The sequence below is a fragment of the Protopterus annectens genome, chromosome 6.part1 (assembly GCF_019279795.1).
Source record: "Protopterus annectens isolate FY-2018-M chromosome 6.part1, PAN1.0, whole genome shotgun sequence".
NCBI classification, from domain to species: domain Eukaryota; kingdom Metazoa; phylum Chordata; order Ceratodontiformes; family Protopteridae; genus Protopterus; species Protopterus annectens.
In genome coordinates this window covers 366698396-366717102 of record NC_056738.1, presented here as the reverse complement: position 1 = coordinate 366717102, position 18707 = coordinate 366698396, and the positions used below count along the sequence as shown (strand labels likewise).

The 18707-nt window shown below is 40.4% G+C and overlaps 1 protein-coding gene across 3 annotated transcripts in view; it reads left to right on the top strand.

Moving 5' to 3' along the window:
• Window positions 1-18707, top strand: part of LOC122805563 (solute carrier family 25 member 45-like) — a 1930246-nt gene that overhangs the window by 1054895 nt on the left and 856644 nt on the right. For all 3 annotated transcript variants that reach the window (XM_044075783.1, XM_044075781.1, XM_044075784.1), the window contains exons 3-4: window positions 9476-9519; window positions 18158-18229. In XM_044075783.1, coding sequence (XP_043931718.1) covers window positions 9476-9519; window positions 18158-18229 — 116 coding nt within the window. The remainder of the gene's footprint in view (window positions 1-9475; window positions 9520-18157; window positions 18230-18707) is intronic.

Here is an 18707-nt window from a genome sequence, read left to right as displayed (position 1 = left end):
CCAGTTACCTGAAGGCGAAAAAGGCCAGCCAGTAGTATAACTATTGTTTAAGGTTGTAAGCATGGGTTCTGTGGTAGGACAGTGCGCTCTCACTACTGTTATAAGACAACAGACAATAACAAGTAGAATGGCAATCCACTATAAGCCTTCAGAGAAATATGCAGTGTCCCTAGACAACATTCCAGTAGTACATTCCCAAGTTCCCTGCTAAAGTGTACCTGCGCAACAGAGCTAAGAACTCAGGATGTATGAGCAGTAGTCAAGCTAAATAATATAAACTTTCATTTACCTTTACTATTACAGAACTATAACACAGATGCATGTATGGTTCTGCACATTTTTATAATATCCAGTGAAAGAAAAATAACAACAAACACTCTTGTGTGTGTCACATTCTTACAAAAGGCAGTTATTTCCAACGCCAGATAAGATTGCACCTCCTCTGACTATTGGAGTTAGGATTCATTCACACTGTCAAATGCTGGAAGCCTATACAGTATCCCACATTATTCTTCCCCCCATTCCCTCTCCAGAGTACCCTGGGCAAGAAATAAGCACCGTGACAGGTTACTTTGATTTTCTTCATGGTTATGAAAATGGTGCATTATGCTGGGACATTTCAGACGAGCAATGAATCTATTATCCCAGATGTCAGTTCACATATGTACAGTGCAGGATTTGTATCTGGATGTATTCAGTTGTGTACTCTGGAAGCTCCCCATGGTCCTGCTGCTCTTTTGCTGAGAAATTTGTTAGCTTATGTGGTTGGGACACATGGAGACTGGATAGCCATTGGACTGTGTAACTGTTTTTCTTATTTTTGCTATTTTTGTATCTGTATTGGTATTTTATTCTTTGTTTTAACCGTTCATTGTTCACACTTCTTTTGTAAATTATTCTTACTATATTAATAGTGCCTTAGAATTTAAAAGCACCTTAATACACTTGAAGTTACAGGGAAAAAGTTAACATATGGCTGTTTCTCAGTTAGTCATTATATAGTGAAAGTAGACATTTGATACCTAGACTCCTGATTCTGACATGTCTAGGGATCTGATGCCACTCCCCCATCTGTCTGAGAATTCTCCCCCGGCCACCATGGATTATAATACAGTTGCCTCTTGAGCATTTGTTTCATTGTAAATTGAGTTCAAACTTTTGCAACCCCTCCAACTCTTCAAATTCAAGAGCTGCCTCTACAAAAACAGAAAAGAGCTTCTCTTAACTACTCCTTCTTCAGGTCCGAAGGATGAAGAGTCCTTGACCTATCATTTCAGACTGGCCACCAAACAGTTAACATTATACAAGAAAATATATGCTCAGCTGCTGAAGCTTGATACATCCAGACTGTTATATGTAACTGTTGTCATTCTGTCTTGTCAGAATTTGCATTCTGAACTTTTTCATAATCCTGACTCATAGCCACCTCCTCCCAAAGAGGAGCATTTTAAGTTTTTATATATGCACCCTCAACTGACCTTGGTGGTGGTGCTGCGGTAGCGTTGTCGCCTCACAGTTATACATTGTCCTGTTCGATTCTCAGCTAGAGCATCTTCTGTGTGGAGACATGCGTGAATGGGTGTACCTTCACTGAAGGTTGTGCGTCAGGGCTGGCAACTCGGCACGTAAAAAATCTACTGCCAATCATTAGCAGACCGGAGTTCTGCTGTGGTAACCCCTAACCAGGAAAAGCGGAAAGACACAGCAACAACAACCCTCAATTGACCTTGCCATGACTGACCTAGCTACTCAAAGGGGGATAAAAAGAAACCAACTCTTAACATGTTGCCATTTGACATGACAGGTTACCAGCTTGCCTATTCTGGAGGGCATACCTCTCAACCTGTTAGCACAAGAAATCTGGGCAAAGCCTAAAATAATGGGGGACAAAAGTCTAAAATAGAGACATATTTTAAACATTGCTCTTAGAAACTTAGAAAATTCGTTGAATAGCAGGATTTGTTTTGACATTTATTTTCTGAATGATATGAAGTCTGAATGTATGTCATTATTTAGTGACATCAATCCCCAGTGATTTGCCAGAAAACCACAAATTTTATGAGGAACAGACCAAAAATATGAGGCAAAAATCTGGACAGTTGAGAGCTAAGCTGAAGGGCAGGAGGGATCATAAACAGGAATGGCAGCCCTGATTCTGATACCAGGATAATTATCCCATGCTTGCAGATTACCTGGGGCATACATTAACAGATGTTCTTGGCTGTAATGGCCTTACATCCTTGCTAATTGGACACTGAGTGGGCCAGTGGCTAGGACATGTAAATAAAAAATTCCTAACAGCACAAGTGTGACACTGCACTGGGATACCTTGGTCTTCTTTCAGGCAACAGGAGAGTTTTGGACAAGGTCTAGGGAGCTTAGGAGCAACTATCAGCATCCATGATTGAGGATGGGCACTAGTGGCAGATGATGGTCTGCTCCATTGGGGCCAAAAAATTAAAAAGTAAAACAAACCAAAAATATCCTAGCTGCAGAATGTACAGTTCTGCTGCCTTAAATATTATCACTGGGTGTAGTAACAGCAGAGATTTTGGAATAAGCAAGTGACCTTGCATAAGACATTGCTGATGTTCCTCCTAAAGAAACGAAAACATGCCACGAACATTGATAAATGCTATAAAGTATGGATTTGATACAGTAGACATCTGTTACTTCAGGTAGTGTTTTACAGGGAAATCCTACAACTCAGTGTGGCTGAAACTCATTCCACTGACAATTTTATTTGCCCTGTTTTCTCCCTCTTTCCTCAAAGTTGTATTCTCTGGAGTTTGTTGACTTGACTTTATACAAACTTAGACAGAAGTTTTTAAAGAAAAGAGACTGTTAAAAAGTATTCATCTGACGATTGCCACTTTAGTGACTTGTGACGCGAGAATTCAAAGTGAAGCTATTTTCAATAGGCAGTCATTGTTCAGAAACCTAAACATTCTTGATGATGCCAAACATCAACTTCTGGATGAACCTGTAGATCAGAGATTTTTGTTTGGTTTCCCCTTCACAAAAAAAAAAAGCAATGAAGGAAGAAGAGATAAGCAGGACAGTGGAAGCTGTTAAAGTAATGGTTCAACCACCTTTTCCAGAAAAAAATTTAACCACATGCAAGATGGAAAAGCTAGTATTTGGCTGGAATTTATTTTTGAACCACCCTTAATTATTATTGATAAGGTCTGTCTAGTTGAGATGGTTCTTAGTGTTGCTGGTGCTGACATTTAGACGTCCAGTGCTATCAGTTCTCTTGATGCTGTTTCTTTTGCATATACCATTGTCCCTGTTTGGCAATTCCAATGAATATAATGTTTCAAGCTCTATATTCCCAATCAGGAAAACTACTATGACACACACTTACAGACAGATTTTCATCTCCCACTGACGGAAACTGAAGAAAAAGATCTTTTTCATGATTAACACAAAATTAGATAATACAAAAGTGGCACAAACATTCGCTGAACAGGCACTTTTGATTTGCATTCGTAGGGCTGCCAGTAATGAGCTTGTGAAAGGAGTGTAGTGGAACTCCACCACCAAGTCTGGCTGAAAAGTTTAAGTGTACACTCAAGGTCCAAGTTTCACACCTGTGTCATTAATTAGCTGATTACTAGAGGGTAATAAATGTCTTGTGGATTCCAAGTAATGGTTGTCTAACTAGGAATAATAAGATAATGAGTAGGAATGTGTGTGAACAGGGCTGAGGACTGTAACCTGTGACTGAAGGAGGAGGGCTGAGGACTGTAACCTGTGACTGAAGGGGGAATGTGTTTGCTGTGACAGTAGCAGCTTGCAAGCTACTATAGAGAACCCGCTGTTAGAGATTTCCTTTACCCCTTGCAAAATGTGTTGCCTTCTAATTCATACTGAATGACCTTCTGGAATGATAGGATTTCCTTTTCCACTTACATGATGTGTTGCCCTCCAGTTCCTACTGCATGACTGTCTGGAGTTATAGGAAAGTCATCTTGGGTAACTTTCGGGGGTGCTGCTGGAGATTTCAATGTCTTCTCTGCTACAGACATGGTGGGAGATGTGCTCAACTGCCCTGCTGGAAGGCTGTAGCATACATTTATTTTCATCCCTTTGAAAAACAAAAATACTTCCTCATGTTGTAGATATCAGCCTCTGTCATATCATTCTGTTCTGAAATTGCACTTTAGCCAAGCTTCCCTCTGTTTCCCTTTTCTGAAAGGTGCTGTCATCCTGCACTTTCCTAATTCCCTTAAGGTACATGAAACTGGCATAATGTTCTGTTTTCTGTCTTGCTAATGTTAATAGTCCATTTCTTTAACCTTTTTCAAAATAATAAAAAAGTCATCTTCTATACATCTTCAACTTTATGTTGGTAATTTTTCAGAAATGCATAAAATCTGTATTAAGGTGCTGTTTTTGTTGCTCAGGTTGAACGCTGTTCAGCTTCTTTTTGGCCAGTGATATGATGGCCACTGTCTATAGCAGTAGAGACAAAGGAGAAGGAAGGGTAGGCCCAAAATAACTTAATAACCAACATTACTATATTATTATTATTATAATACCAACATTTTGTACTGTTTATACATATCTGCAAATGATCATATGCAGCTTTGTGCTGTGATTCAAAGGAAAGAGAGAGAGAGAGGAGGGAACTGATTCATCACTTCTCCAAAACAAGTGAACATCATTACTTTTTTCTACTTTTCTTTTTTCTCATTGAAAGGGTATAAATATGGTAGCCTTGGCTAAATGATTGTCTTATTAACTGTTTATCATCCAGGGTGGGAAGATAGCGGAAAAATCCACTACTTTTCAAGGAGACATGAGTGTGGAACTTAATAACTTTTCACAATCAACAATAAAAGGCTGTGGATTAGATGATGAGTCATAGGAAAAAGGGGAGTTTGATTACTTGCAAAATTAGGAGGAACTGATGACTATTTTCATTTATGAGGAAAAGAAAACATTTCAAGGTTTACCAGAGAGCTGATTAGATCTGCCTCTACCAAAGACTAGACTGTTGTACCCATGAATTACCACATAGGTGGCAGTACACTAAACACCGAAAGTGTAATGAGAGACTTAGGGACACAGGTGGACAGTGGTCTCACCTTCGATAGCCACATCACCACAACAGTCAGGAAATCCTTCTATGTGGCACACCTCATCACTAATGGCTTTTCATCCAGAAAAAAAGGAGGTCATTATCCCACTGTACTCATTAGACCCATTATAGAGTACAACGCCCCGTTTGGTATATACCTCACAAGTCATCTGCAACAGCTGGAAAGGCTGCAGAAATACCTCACTAAAAGAATCATAGGCTTAAAGCAGTTGCCCTATGCCGACCATCTAAAAAAAACTCCAGCTATACTCTGCGGCATATCGTCTACTCAGAGGTGATCTCTGCTTAACATACAAGGCCATGTCAAACCCTGAGCTGTTGAACATGCTCCACTAAAAGAAATCCCAATCCCACAGAGCCACATGCTCCAGGGATCTAAACCTTGTCATCACAATGAACAAAACATGCTGGAGGGATAGGTTCCTGACCCAGAGACTCCCCATACTCTGGAATAGACTGCCCATACATGTCAAGCAGAGTGCCTCCTTGGCCCTCTTCAAAAGGAACCTTGATGATTGGATGGGAGATAGGAAATTCACCCCGGGGGATCACATCAGTGGCCCTGCTAAACAAGGGTCCAGGGAAGTAAATACTGTGGGGAGAAATATCCAGGGAATTGTTATGGCTAGACTTGTATAGTACCAACCTATGAGAGAAAAGCAAATTTCCCAACTACTTACTCTTTTTTGTTTTTTAAACCCAGTGGTCCTGGAGTTGTTCATCCTTCGTGTGAATTTCACTTCTTGATTCCCATCCACTCCTTTCACTGCCCTTATTCACAAAAGTTTAATTTTGTGAAACACTTCCTTTTAATTAAATTAGTTTACCCTCCAACTGTGTTCAATTAACCCAGAGTACAGACTACCCATAGAGAACCACAGGCATAGCCAATATCATCAGATGGCACTGTTAAAAAGGTTTTTATTAACTAGGTTCTCCACTCAAGCAGTTCTCTCCCCGTCATCCTAAACTAGGGGGCTTTGCATTTAAAACCAATTGCATTGTGCTAATAACATAAGCTGTAAGTCTGCATTTTACCTATTTTCTTCCACTGAGCTGGTGCCCATTTGTTTATGGCCATGGTCAAAAACAGGTAAAGAATATAATCTCAGTATAGCTGCTTAACACAAACTGACCCCCCTATCTTAATCCTATATACTCCTTTCCTAAATCAGAAAATGCAAGGAACATCTGAACTCTGCCTCTCCAAATTTCTTTCACTTTTTGACACCTCTGTTGTTTAATGCTCACAAACAATATCCTTTTAATTGGTGCCAATGATTCGAAGTGCAAGAGAGACAGGTATTTACTTAACCAGAGGCAAAGGTCTCCACACATAAAGTGGTCTGTAAGCACTCCTCTACCTGGGGGAAAGCTTATGCAAAAGTATTAGCTTGTTCACCTCCCCAAATTCTCTAGTTTTCTTGGACATGTCACCAACTCATACATAGAGAGTGGTAGTCACAAAGAAACAAGTTAGCAATGGGACTGTTAAATCTAACCTTAAAATTAAAACAGAACATATAGGAAAAGCCCTCATAATTGATGACTGTCTACCAACTCTGGCCACAAAAAATAGAGAAGGACACAGTGTTGTACATCCCTGGAAAGAAGATTAAGGACTTCATTAAGGCCATAATCTTGCTATTGCTTCAGTAATGGTGTTTTCGTGTTGAACAGAACGCTATCTGAACTCTAGCTTTGGGACTTTACACTGCCTTCCCCTGCTAAGGAGCTCTGAAAGCTGTTGGAAGCAGATCCTTGGGTATTAAATTGAAATAGAGAAACCAGTGTGAGAGCAGTATAATAAAACAATTGGTGTCCCTATAATATTCTGTTAACAAAATGGAACCAGTCAGTAAACAAACTGTGAGTAGTGGGTGTGACTAAGAAATTCAAGAATAGCATACCTGTGTTTAAATTAAAGTACATGAAAGTGTCATATAAAGCTTTACAGTGATTTTGTTGAACTAAAAGGACAGCACAGTGGTGCAACATTAGCATTTTCGCCTCACAGCAAGAGGTTCTCCGGTTTGATTGTTGGCTAGAGTGCCTTCTGTGCAGAGTTTGCATGTCCTCCCTGTGCTCGTGTGGGTTTCCTCTGGGTGCTCTGGTGTCCTCCCATGTTACAAAGACATGTCTGGAGTATTTCTCCATGGGCCCCCACTGAAAATTGGCTTCATTCCAAGTTAGACTTCCAGGTTAACAAATGTTAAATAAATAAAAAGATACAGATCTGTGCAAGACTGAGGAAAATATTTGGCATGTATATGTAATTCAAGTTAAGACATTCTCTGCAAGTTTAATACACATCAGATATGTTAGAACATGTTAAAAAGGGCTCTAATAAAAATAGTAAGCTTCATTATTTGAGGGGAATTTAGTGCCCTTCCCCTTACTAGGGAGTGAGAAGAAGCATGTTTAAGCATGGAAGAGAAGACTGCTGGATGTGTGCATACTAATAATTTTTCTTTGCATAGTTTTCACAAAGTTTATTTCTAAGACTGTTATGATACCTTAGAGAGACAAGCACCTTCCAGACTGTTAGTATGAGCTTAGTTCATTTGTGATTAATTTATTAACAGAAGGAAGAAAACTTGTTCTTTGTCAAAGAGTAGTCAGACAACCAAACCCAAAACCGCCCCCACCCCCCAACGAAGGGAAAGAAGTCCACTAAGCATTCAGTCCTTTCCTTGTGTGTTCACTCTCAAATATATGAGGCTTTTTCTGACCCCATGATGCAAATAGTGCCAGCATTTTTCTACCTTTTTGTCGGTGGATAGGAAATCCTGTGTTGCATGTACACCGAGCATTATCTCAAGAGAACAAGAGCAAGGTACAACGAAAGAACATTTTAAAAGTAATCTGCTGGTATCCTGCTCCTCACCCCTTTAAGAAAAACGTTCCTATGTCTCAAAATTGTTAATTCATGAGAAGACAGATCATCATGAGTTTAAATGCACTTCCTACATAATTCTGTCACATTGTGAAGTGACATATATCTAAATGTATTGCTGTACAGTATACTAGCCCTGGTATGCATAGATATTGTGCTCAGATGCGTAAATGCATCCTGCTTTTTATGTCATATGTGCTGCCATGGAGTGCATTGACTCATGGACATGAAATGGGGTTGTTAGCAGAAGGTTACAAAGACCATCCTGTTTTCTTGAATGCTGCACAAACCCGCACCAATGTGTCCCAGGCCTTCCTGTGCTCTGGATGTGGGGCATGACAGCACTACCCAAAGCAACGATGACAGACATCTCAGTAAAGTGTAGTATGCATTACTGGGTTGTCGGTCATTGCTGCTCTGTGATCCACCGTCAAGTTTGTGAGTAATTCATAATGAAAGTTTTAATCCCTAGCCATGGCAATGAATAGTGGTTATTACCATATTATGGTAATGAGGGGAGCTGGTGCTGCTCAAGTGCCCTTTTAGAAGCGCTCACTGGCATCACTGTGTGGACATGGGACAAGTTAGGTTGCATTAGCAGGTCTGCCTACAGTGAAGGTAACTATCTTGATGATGGGGCTTATGCTGCTGCACAACTGAGGGTTTTTCAATTAAGTTTTTATACCATGTAATATATCGCTCAACTACTTCTGTTGAGCAACAGATTAGAAATAGAGGAGGATCACTGTGCTACTAACCACAGTGCCATCAGATTTTACACAGCTTGAGTTCCCTGGGTTGCCCATTATATAGCAGTTTAGACTGGATCAGAATATGAGTATGTCTCATGTTGTCAACTTTTTGTTTGCTAATATTATAGATGGAAACAGTACTGGAGTAATAACTTGTGCATGGAGTACAGTGCATACAGAGGGGGTAAGACAATGTACAATGTCTTACCCCACTGTTATGCTTCTTTCTTGAATTGCAACAAATTTGGAAAGTAATATTTTTATGTACAAAGCCTGTTCCACACAATTGATTAATGCAGAGCTTCTTCTGCTTTGCCATTTCTTATTCTTCCATACACAGTTTTATTTTAATATATAGTGCTTCCCTTTAGGAGACAGAACAGGAGTGTAGATAGAATGACTTATATTGGGGTCTTATTAAATAGTTATGGTCTGCATAAGGGTAAACTCGAAGAAACGAAATGTCTTCTGTTACAATAGGTACAGATATGGATTCTTCATGATTTCAGTCACTTCAAAAGAAGCATGTACAGGTTTCATTTGGGATACTTAAAATCTCTGCTACTCAGCTGAAATGTATATATATATATATATATGTCCTCTGTAGTATCTTAAAAGAGTGATTAGATGAAGTTGTTTTATCTGTCAGTATTGTCTGTGCTTATAAGTTATTCTAGCTCATTAACTTTTTTTTCCTGGTTTTTTTTTTTTTTTGTGCAGGAGCCCTGGGAATAATGGTTGGTCATCCTTTGGACACAGTAAAGGTAAGGTATAATTTTCTAGTTCTGAAGTTGTACAGAACCAGTTCTACAGTCTGAACTGCTTTATACACATCATAATATAATTGAAGAATTAAGCCAGTGAGGGTGATATTCATTTTCTTAGAATAATGCTAACATAAGCACTATTGATTATGAATGTTTAGGATTGAAGGTTAGCTTTCAGTCCTTCAATAACTGCAGCTAGTAAATCAGAGCCAATATGAGGAGGATACGGTATCTGCTTCAGAGGGAAGGGGAAGGCTGGAGAGGAATACACCCTTTTGAATACATCTCTCCAAACATCTTGCCCCACAAGAAATAATGCAATGATTTCTAACTAAACCATCAAAAGACTAAGTTCCCTTAGATGCACAGATTAAAAGCCTCTTATCTTTTTCTGTTTCATATCAGTTTCTTAGAATAATGCTAACATAAGCACTATTGATTATGAATGTTTAGGATTGAAGGTTAGCTTTCAGTCCTTCAATAACTGCAGCTAGTAAATCAGAGCCAATATGAGGAGGATACGGTATCTGCTTCAGAGGGAAGGGGAAGGCTGGAGAGGAATACACCCTTTTGAATACATCTCTCCAAACATCTTGCCCCACAAGAAATAATGCAATGATTTCTAACTAAACCATCAAAAGACTAAGTTCCCTTAGATGCACAGATTAAAAGCCTCTTATCTTTTTCTGTTTCATATCAGTTTCTTCATGATGATCTCTGCCTCTCTTTCTGCCCTATGAAACAGACTTTCCTACTAGATCTTCGCCATCTCAGAAATACTGATAACACTAAAAACAATTACTCCTTAGACCTCAAATTTTATCTGTTACATAAACAAGACCTCTTGGAGAAATAGGCTTGTCGCCCTAAGAATCTCCTACCCAAGGAACAAGCTGCACTTGCATGTTAAACAATGTGGCACATTGATCTCCTTTAGATTTTGTCTTGGCAATTGCATGGGTATCCATACATTTATTCCTGGGGTGAGCAGTATGGCTGTCATCAAACAAGGTAGCAAATCCACCCACTAAACTTTCTGGGTTACATAGGTAGGTTTCTAGCATTTATTTGATATTAAAAAGCCTATTTCAGCTGTTTATTGTACTTCCTTACTGAAGCCGTGGTGGTACAGCTGTAGTGTTTTTGCCTCACAGCAAGAGGTTCTCCTGTTCGATTCTCGGCTGGAGTGCCTTCTGTGTGGAGTCTGCATGTCCTCCTCGCGGTCGAGTGGCCTCCAAAAGACATGCGTGAATGGGCGTGCCTTCACTGAAGGTTAGGCGTCGGGCTGACAACTCGGCACCATAAAAAAAAATCTGCTGCCAGTCATTAGCAGACCGGAGTTCCCCTGTGGCGACCCCTAACCGGGAAAAGCCTAAAAGACAAATAACATTGTACTTCCTTACTGTTTGCACTTTTAAAATAATTTCTGTGAGCATTTAAACTGTTTTAACTGTTGTATGCTACACACTCAAGCGCAATAGCCATTTTACTGTGCTTTAAAGTGCTTATTTTGTTGTATTTGCCTTAACATCTTGGAAAAAAAAAACCTATATCTATACTTGTTTCCTGCCTTTCTGAAGCTAGTAGAGTCCAGTTTTCAGAGTTTGCTGAATCCAGGGATGTATTGTAGTTTCTGTGTTGCCCATACCTTACTTGGATAGAAGGACGTTTCTGTGTTCACCAGTGAGAGTGGGGAGCTTTGAGCAGCCTATCTGTCCCTGGAGGAGTGTTTTTCAGCTCAGAATTTGTAGTTTATTGGCCATTTTGGGCTAATTTATATCTCTTTCATCTTTGTGTTATAAAAACCTCATTTGAGTGTTTTTTGCGCTTGTATCAGCTCAGCAAGATCCTGCCTAGATGTCCTGCAGAGTCCTACAACAGCAGAAGGAGCAAAGAGAGACTTGGGATTAAGTCCTTTTTTTGGTTTGTTTCTTGCTAGTTACTGCTAATTCCGCCTAAACGCTCAGTTTCTAGCAGTTATTTGATACTAAAAAGCCTATTTCAGCTGTTTATTGTACTTACTGTTTGCACTTTTAGAATCATTTCTGTAAGCATTTAAACTGTTTTAACTGTTGTAGGCTACACACTCAAGTGCGATAGCCGTTTTACTGTGCTTTAAAGTGCTTATTTTGTTGTATTTGCCTTAACTTCTTGAAAAAAACGAACAAAAAAAAACTATATCTACACTTGTTTCCTGCCCTTCTGAAGCTAGTAGAGTCCAGTTTTCAGAGTTTGCTGAATCCAGGGCTGTATTGTAGTTTCTGTGTTGCCCATACCTTACTTGGATAGGAGGAAGTTTCTCTGTTCACCAGTGAGAGTGGGGAGCTTTGAGCAGCCTATTTGTCCGTGGAGGAGTGGTTTTCAGCTCAGAATTTGCAGTTTATTGGCCATTTTGGGCTAATTTCTATCCCTTTCATCTTTCTGTTATAAAAAACGCATTTGTGCGGTTTTGCGCACCACATAGCGCCGGTTAGCTAGGGTTAACTATCCCTGGCTCCACAAAGTCTGCTGTTCAATTTGTCCCTTATAACTAGTCAGTCTTTCAGCCTAAGCACTCAGACCCACATCTTCTAGCCCAGCACTTGTTCCAAATCTGCTGTAACACTAAATAACCCAGCACTCAACCCCCTCACTTGCCAGGAGGGAATAGTCTATATACTTCCCTACATGACAAAAAGAAAACCGTCTTTACTACTTCCCCACCTAACAAAAGAGAACAGTCTTCACTGATTATTCAGGCATGTCCAAGGGACAGCTCCCGGTGTACGCTCCAGTCTACCTAATGAACCTGGGCATCTTGAGGCAATGTCACAACTGTCTCATGTACACAGACAACCCTCTCCACGTACCACCAAACACTAATACCTGCGAGAGATGCACATATACAGCCAATCTAGGGGCAAAGCTCTCTTCAACCAAGACTGGATCAGTCAAGAGGAGAAGGTAAATACTCACAGCACCCCACTCACGTCACATAGACCTACTAAGCCAACACCTCCAATACCCATACATAGAAACACCAAGACATATATGGAGGCTCTGAGTAAAAATATAAATCTGCCTAGGCAACAGAGACCTCCCAAGCAGACTCACAAGCAACCTCCTCCCACCAACACATCCCAAACAACACATAGCCCACAAACTCTGTGTGCCACACAACCACAGCCCATAAGTCAAAACATCATACCCAACATACTAGTCCTAGGTGACTCTATAGTCAGGCACACTGTCGTCTCACTCACCAGGCTGGACAAATCGAAGGTTACTGTCAGCTGCTTGTCTGGTGCCAGAATCTGCCACATAACACATGCACTCAGGTCACTACAAAGCAAGTACAAATATGACTGTCATTATACATGTTGGTGTGAATGACCTGAAACGTACCTCCCTGGACTACATGAAAAAAGACATGGAAGAGCTCTCCGATCTGGTAGCCCAGGCAGGTATGACCCTAGCCCTGAGTAGCATCCTGCGTTCACCAAGAATGTTACCACAGTACAAGGATAAAATGATCAACTTCAACAATTGGCGAAGCTTCTGGTGTCATTCAAAGGGGATCCAGTATCTGTCTGCCTGGGATGATATGCTTGACAAGCCACGATGCTTCGACAAAGATGGCCTGCACCTGTCACCCCTGGGATTCCGGATATTGGCCAAGGCTCTTGCCACCCCATAGCGCCTTTTATAGGCAAGACTCAAAAGACAAACCCACCACCGTAAGAGATACAAGTGACAAAAAACTAAGGGCAATGCTGCTCAATGCTAGGAGTCTAAACCTCAAAATGCACTCACTCGAGGCACTCCTCAAAATGGAGAACATCGATATCTGTGCAGTGACTGAGACCTGGTTCAAGGCTTCCGAGAGCACCCCAGCACTACCAGGCTATAATTCATACCACATGTTTCGGCCACAAAACCCGGAATGAAACACTAAGGGCAGAGGTGTGTCAATATTCATCAAGGATACCCACACCTCCAGGCTAAGTTGCACAACATAATGCTGCTGAGATCATCCAAGTGCAACTTACCCTGGGCAAAAATGCATTCTAAATTGTAACTTCTTATAGATCTCCCACCATGACCTAGGACCCACACTCCTCGGTCCTGGAGACATTGAAAAAAATGAGGGTCCAACCAAATACCCTAATAATGGGCGATTTCAATTACCCAAACATAAACTGGGAAAACTACTCTTGTACTAATCCCCTTGCTCAACGATTCCTGGAATTTATAAACTCTAATGCCATGGATCAACTTGTCAACACTCCCACCAGGGGCAACAATATTCTGGCCTGGTCATTACCAACATGGGTGACCAGTGCTCAACGCCTGATATCAACTCCTCGCTGGTTAGATCATGCCATAAAATAATCTCCCTAGATATCCACATCCCGACCCCACCCTCACACAAGGAAACCATAGTAAAAAAATTTCTCCAAAGCGAACTTCACATTACTCAAAACAGAAGTGGCTAACTTTGCGACACCCCTGCAGATGGATAATACAGTCACGACTGCTGAATCCTATACAAAAGCACTCTACAAGCACCTGCATGAGTGCATAGATCTTGCTATCCCTAACAAAACCCTATCCTCCAAAAAAAGAAGCCAATCTGGTAGTCCCCTGCCATTAACAAACTCTACAACAGAAGGAAGAAACTGTTGCAAAAGCGTGTAAAAACCCACGAATGGAGGAACTCCCTGACAGGCCTCAGTAAGAAGCTAAGATCCCTTATAAAATCCTCCAAAGTTAATTTTGAAAAACAAAATATTGCCACGGGCTCCAAAGACAACCACAAGGCATTCTTTAGCTATGTCAAGAATCTCCATGGCAGTACCCAGATCTGCACTGAGCTACAGCAGAATGGCACAAAATATACAGAGCCAACTGATATTGCCAACATCTTGGCAGATAGGTTCATTGCAAACTTTACTCCCCTCTCACCCCCAAAGGGCCTATAAGTATACCAAATGATTGTAGAGCACCATTAATCACAAACACGCAGGTAAAAGTGGCACTCTCTAAAGCCAAAAACACAGCGTCCATGGGACCGGACAACATCCCAAGCTGTGTTTTACACAAACTCCAAAATGAACTAGCCCCCCCCCCCACCTAAACTCCATTTTCATTCAGAGCCTCATCACAGGCTATGTGCCCACTGAATGGTGCACAGCAACGGTTATCCCACTCCACAAAGGGGTAGCCACCACAGACCCCGGGAACTAGCAACCTATTAGTCAGACAAGCCTGATCTGCAAGGCCATGGAGCGTATCATGGAACTCCTAAACAAAGACATTGTTAATCTCCAAACTTTTGATGCTGTCCAATTCAGATTTATAAAGGGTAGATCATGTCTCCTAAACGTGGTAGACTTCTTTGAAACAGTTGCCAAGGCCATAGACGAGGGCAAGATGGTTCACACAGCCTACCTGGACCTCACTAAAACCTTCGATACTATCCCCCATTCAGGAATCCTAGATAAACTCACCAATCTTAACATAAGCCCTTACGTCACAAGATGGGTGGCCAACTGGCTCACGGACAGAACCCACACAGTGAGAGTTGCAGACTCCAGATCCGACTCCAAACCAGTGACAAGTGGAGTGCCCCAGGGTTCAGTCTTGGGACCTCTCCTGTTCAGTATATACTTCTTCAAAGTGCAAGCGAACATTGAGGGTCTATGGCTAACCAAGTTCGCAGATGACTGCAAATTGGGTGCCATAATCGATTCCCCTACAGACGTAGACATCCTGCAAAAGGGCCTCACCGAGACAGATACCTGGTGCCAAAACCATGGCCTCAAACTAAATGCTAAAAAGTGCATTGTCGTCCCTTTTGGTAAAAACACGGCACCAAAGAATTACCTAATAGGGGGAAGTCCACTTAACACAGAAGGTGTGATAAGAGACCTTGGGACCCAAGTGGATAGTAACTTCTCCTTTGACAATTACATAGCCACAGTGGTCAGATCTTTCTATGTGGCCCACTTAATCACAAAAGGGTTTGCATCTAGAAAAAAGGAAGTCATTGTCCTCCTCTACTCTTCACTTATTAGACCCCTCATCGAGTACAATGCCCCGTTTGGGATGTACCTCACAAGACACCTGTGACAACTGGAGAGGCCCTAAAAGTACCTCACCAAGAGGATTGCTGGCCTCAAACAGTTGTCCTATGCCGACCGGCTCAGGAAACTCCAACTCTACTCAGTCGCATACTGCTTACTTCGAGGAGATCTCTGTCTGATATACAAAGCTATGTCAAACCCAGAATTAATGGACATGCTCCACTTAAAAAAATCCCAGTCTCCCCAAGCTACACGCTCTAGGGACCTAAACCTCACCACGTCAACAAGTAGGACATGCTAGAGAGACAGATTCTTGACCGAGAGACTTCCAGTGCTCTGGAACAAAATTCCCATCTACATCAAGCAGAGCTCATCATTAGCACTCTTAAAGAGAAACCTTGATGAGTGGATGGGTAATAGGAAATTCACCCCTGGAATCACGTCTATGGCTCTGCGCGATAGAGGGGCAGGAATTTAATCTACATGGGTGGCGAAAGCCAAGACACTTTTGGCTAGGCTTACTTATGACCTTGGGCCAATAGCCTAGTACCTACCTATGAACCTATGGTCATCTTGGCCACCTGCCTAGTAAGAACCTTTGAATGGTAGCTGTAGAACATGGTAAAGTAGCAGGTTCTTTTCTTAAAGAAGGAGACTCAGTAACCATAATTGTTGATTACTTGGCTGTGAATCTAGGTAATTTCGGCTTAGAAACACACATACATTTTTCTCAATTTTTTGACCTCCAAAAGAGATATACACCATAAAACAACAGTTTAGTTTGGATCAAAATATGAATACTTCTGCGTGTTGTCAACTTTCAGTTTGATAATATTATAGATAGTAGCAGTACTGAACTAACAGCCTTGTTATGTTGTTAGAATATCATAAGCAGCCACAGACACAGTCCATTTGTCCGTCAGGCATGAGTGCCATTTGTCCAAACACTGAACAATGCATTAAGATTGTTTTCTGGTACTGGTATTTTTTTGAATGTCTACTTTAGCTGATGTATTCTGTTCTCCCTTCCAGTGCAAAAGAATGTATTGTATTGTGTTATATTGTACTGAATCACTATACCCAGCTAAAGTATGTTATCTCCTGACAAAGGGCTGAAGTGATCTAAAGCCTGTAGGGATCCATTAAAAAAGTAACACACCTCCTCTATGTACCAATGTTTTCTCAGTGGAACAATGCAAGAGTTCTCATTTTTCATTTAGTCTAGTTTATAACACCCTCCATACCATGGGTGGTATTGTTTAGATCTAAGCAACCAAACAGATAAAAAAAAGTTGACTGAAAGGACAGGAGTGACTGATGTCATATGTGCACACTGTGACAAATAAAGGAAAAACTTTTAGGCAAAATCATTCAGCACGTCTTTCTCAGTCTCCCAGACTGGGGGTAGGTTATGTTTAAAGTGAATGAAAACTGTTTGCACCACCACATATATACTGATAATCATCAGTAATGATGGTAGAATTTCTAATCTTAATTGTACATACTGTAAACATGCATGTCAATATGAATTTTAATCATTAGTCTGTTAGCATGTCTTTTATCTATGTCCACTTGTCATGCATTTTATGAATGCCAGTGGGTACAGCTTATGGCTGAAAAGAGTCTGTTGACTACTCCATTTACCCAGTTTTCAAACTGAAATAAAATGAAAATAAGCTCGTAAAGTGACTTAAATATGTATTTTTTTCACCTTCTGACCATAGTTTCTGTTATGAATACCCAAGATGCCTGACTCAGTGAAATGCAGCCTAAATACTCGACAAAACCATTTTTCATATGGCATGTTTGTAGTTCTAAATATCCATTTTAAAATGAGTAACTACAAAGACGATCAAGATTGTGTATTGTACATTAGTACACATCTTTCGTAATTAATAAACTAGTCTATTGTGACTCACATTAGAGCAGCTTTCCAATGTACTACTGCTGCCCTTGGAAATTAAAAGCTTACATCTGCGTATACTTTAGCTCTCTTAAAAAGAGCTGAGAGATGCACATAGTGAAACAAAGGCAGACAAACCACAACTAATGCTGGTATGTATTTCATCTCGGCTGTAAGACTTCTGAGGCTGTTACATGGTCGGAAGTAATAACTTCCACTGAGCTGCAGTATGTAAACTTATGTACCTCACTTCACTAAATGTTAATTATTACTATTTTAGAAACAGAAAAAATTCAGATTGAAATAATTATGTAATATAATAACACTGGTAAGTACCAAACTATGCCACAAAAATACAATTTTAGAAGGATGATTGGAACTGAATGTTCATTAAGTTTCACTGCTTTCAGATTAAGAAACCTTCCATTTCAGGACTATTACTTTATAAATAAGTTGAGCAAAATGTTTTATTTGACATCCCATTGTTAATGTTAACAATGATTTTGTTAAGGTTAATGATTTGCCTCTGAAAATAATGTATTCATTTTGGCAGGTAGCAGAAGCCACCAGTTATAAGACATCACTGTTGTTGGATATTCTGGTTAATACATTTTTCTTGCACATTTGTGTTTTCTCTATGATAAAAACTTTTAATCTGGAATTGCAGGTGCGGATACAAACTCAGGTGCAATATAAAGGAATTATAGACTGCATTGCAAGGACATACAAGAATGAAAAAGTGAGTAGAAAACTGCTGCCAAACATGTCTGTAGCACATTTCATGTTAGAGCCTAAAAATGCCATATTAAACTTTTGGCTTTGTCTATAGTGTAAAATGTTAACTAATGTGTTCAGTCTGGGAGCATTTTTAGCTGAAGCGCTATTTGCATTACATAGCTGGTATAGTGTAAGGTTGCTAGAGCTAAAGGTAGTTAAATGTAAAATGTAGGATGATACCAAACAGATGTAAGAAAATTATTCTGAGTCTTAGTATTGTATATGTAGCATCTCACTTTCAAAAGGTAGCTGGAGTAGACATTGTGAATAGTACAGATTCCAGTACACTGGAATATCTCTGGTTCTTAGATTTCTTCTATGTTCACTTTTGCTGAAATTTGTGCAAAGGCAGAACTTTTTTATTATTCTGAGCCAGAGGCATGTTGAGAAACAAGTATAGATTCGTGTCAGGATGATTTATCCTGCATTCCACTTATGCT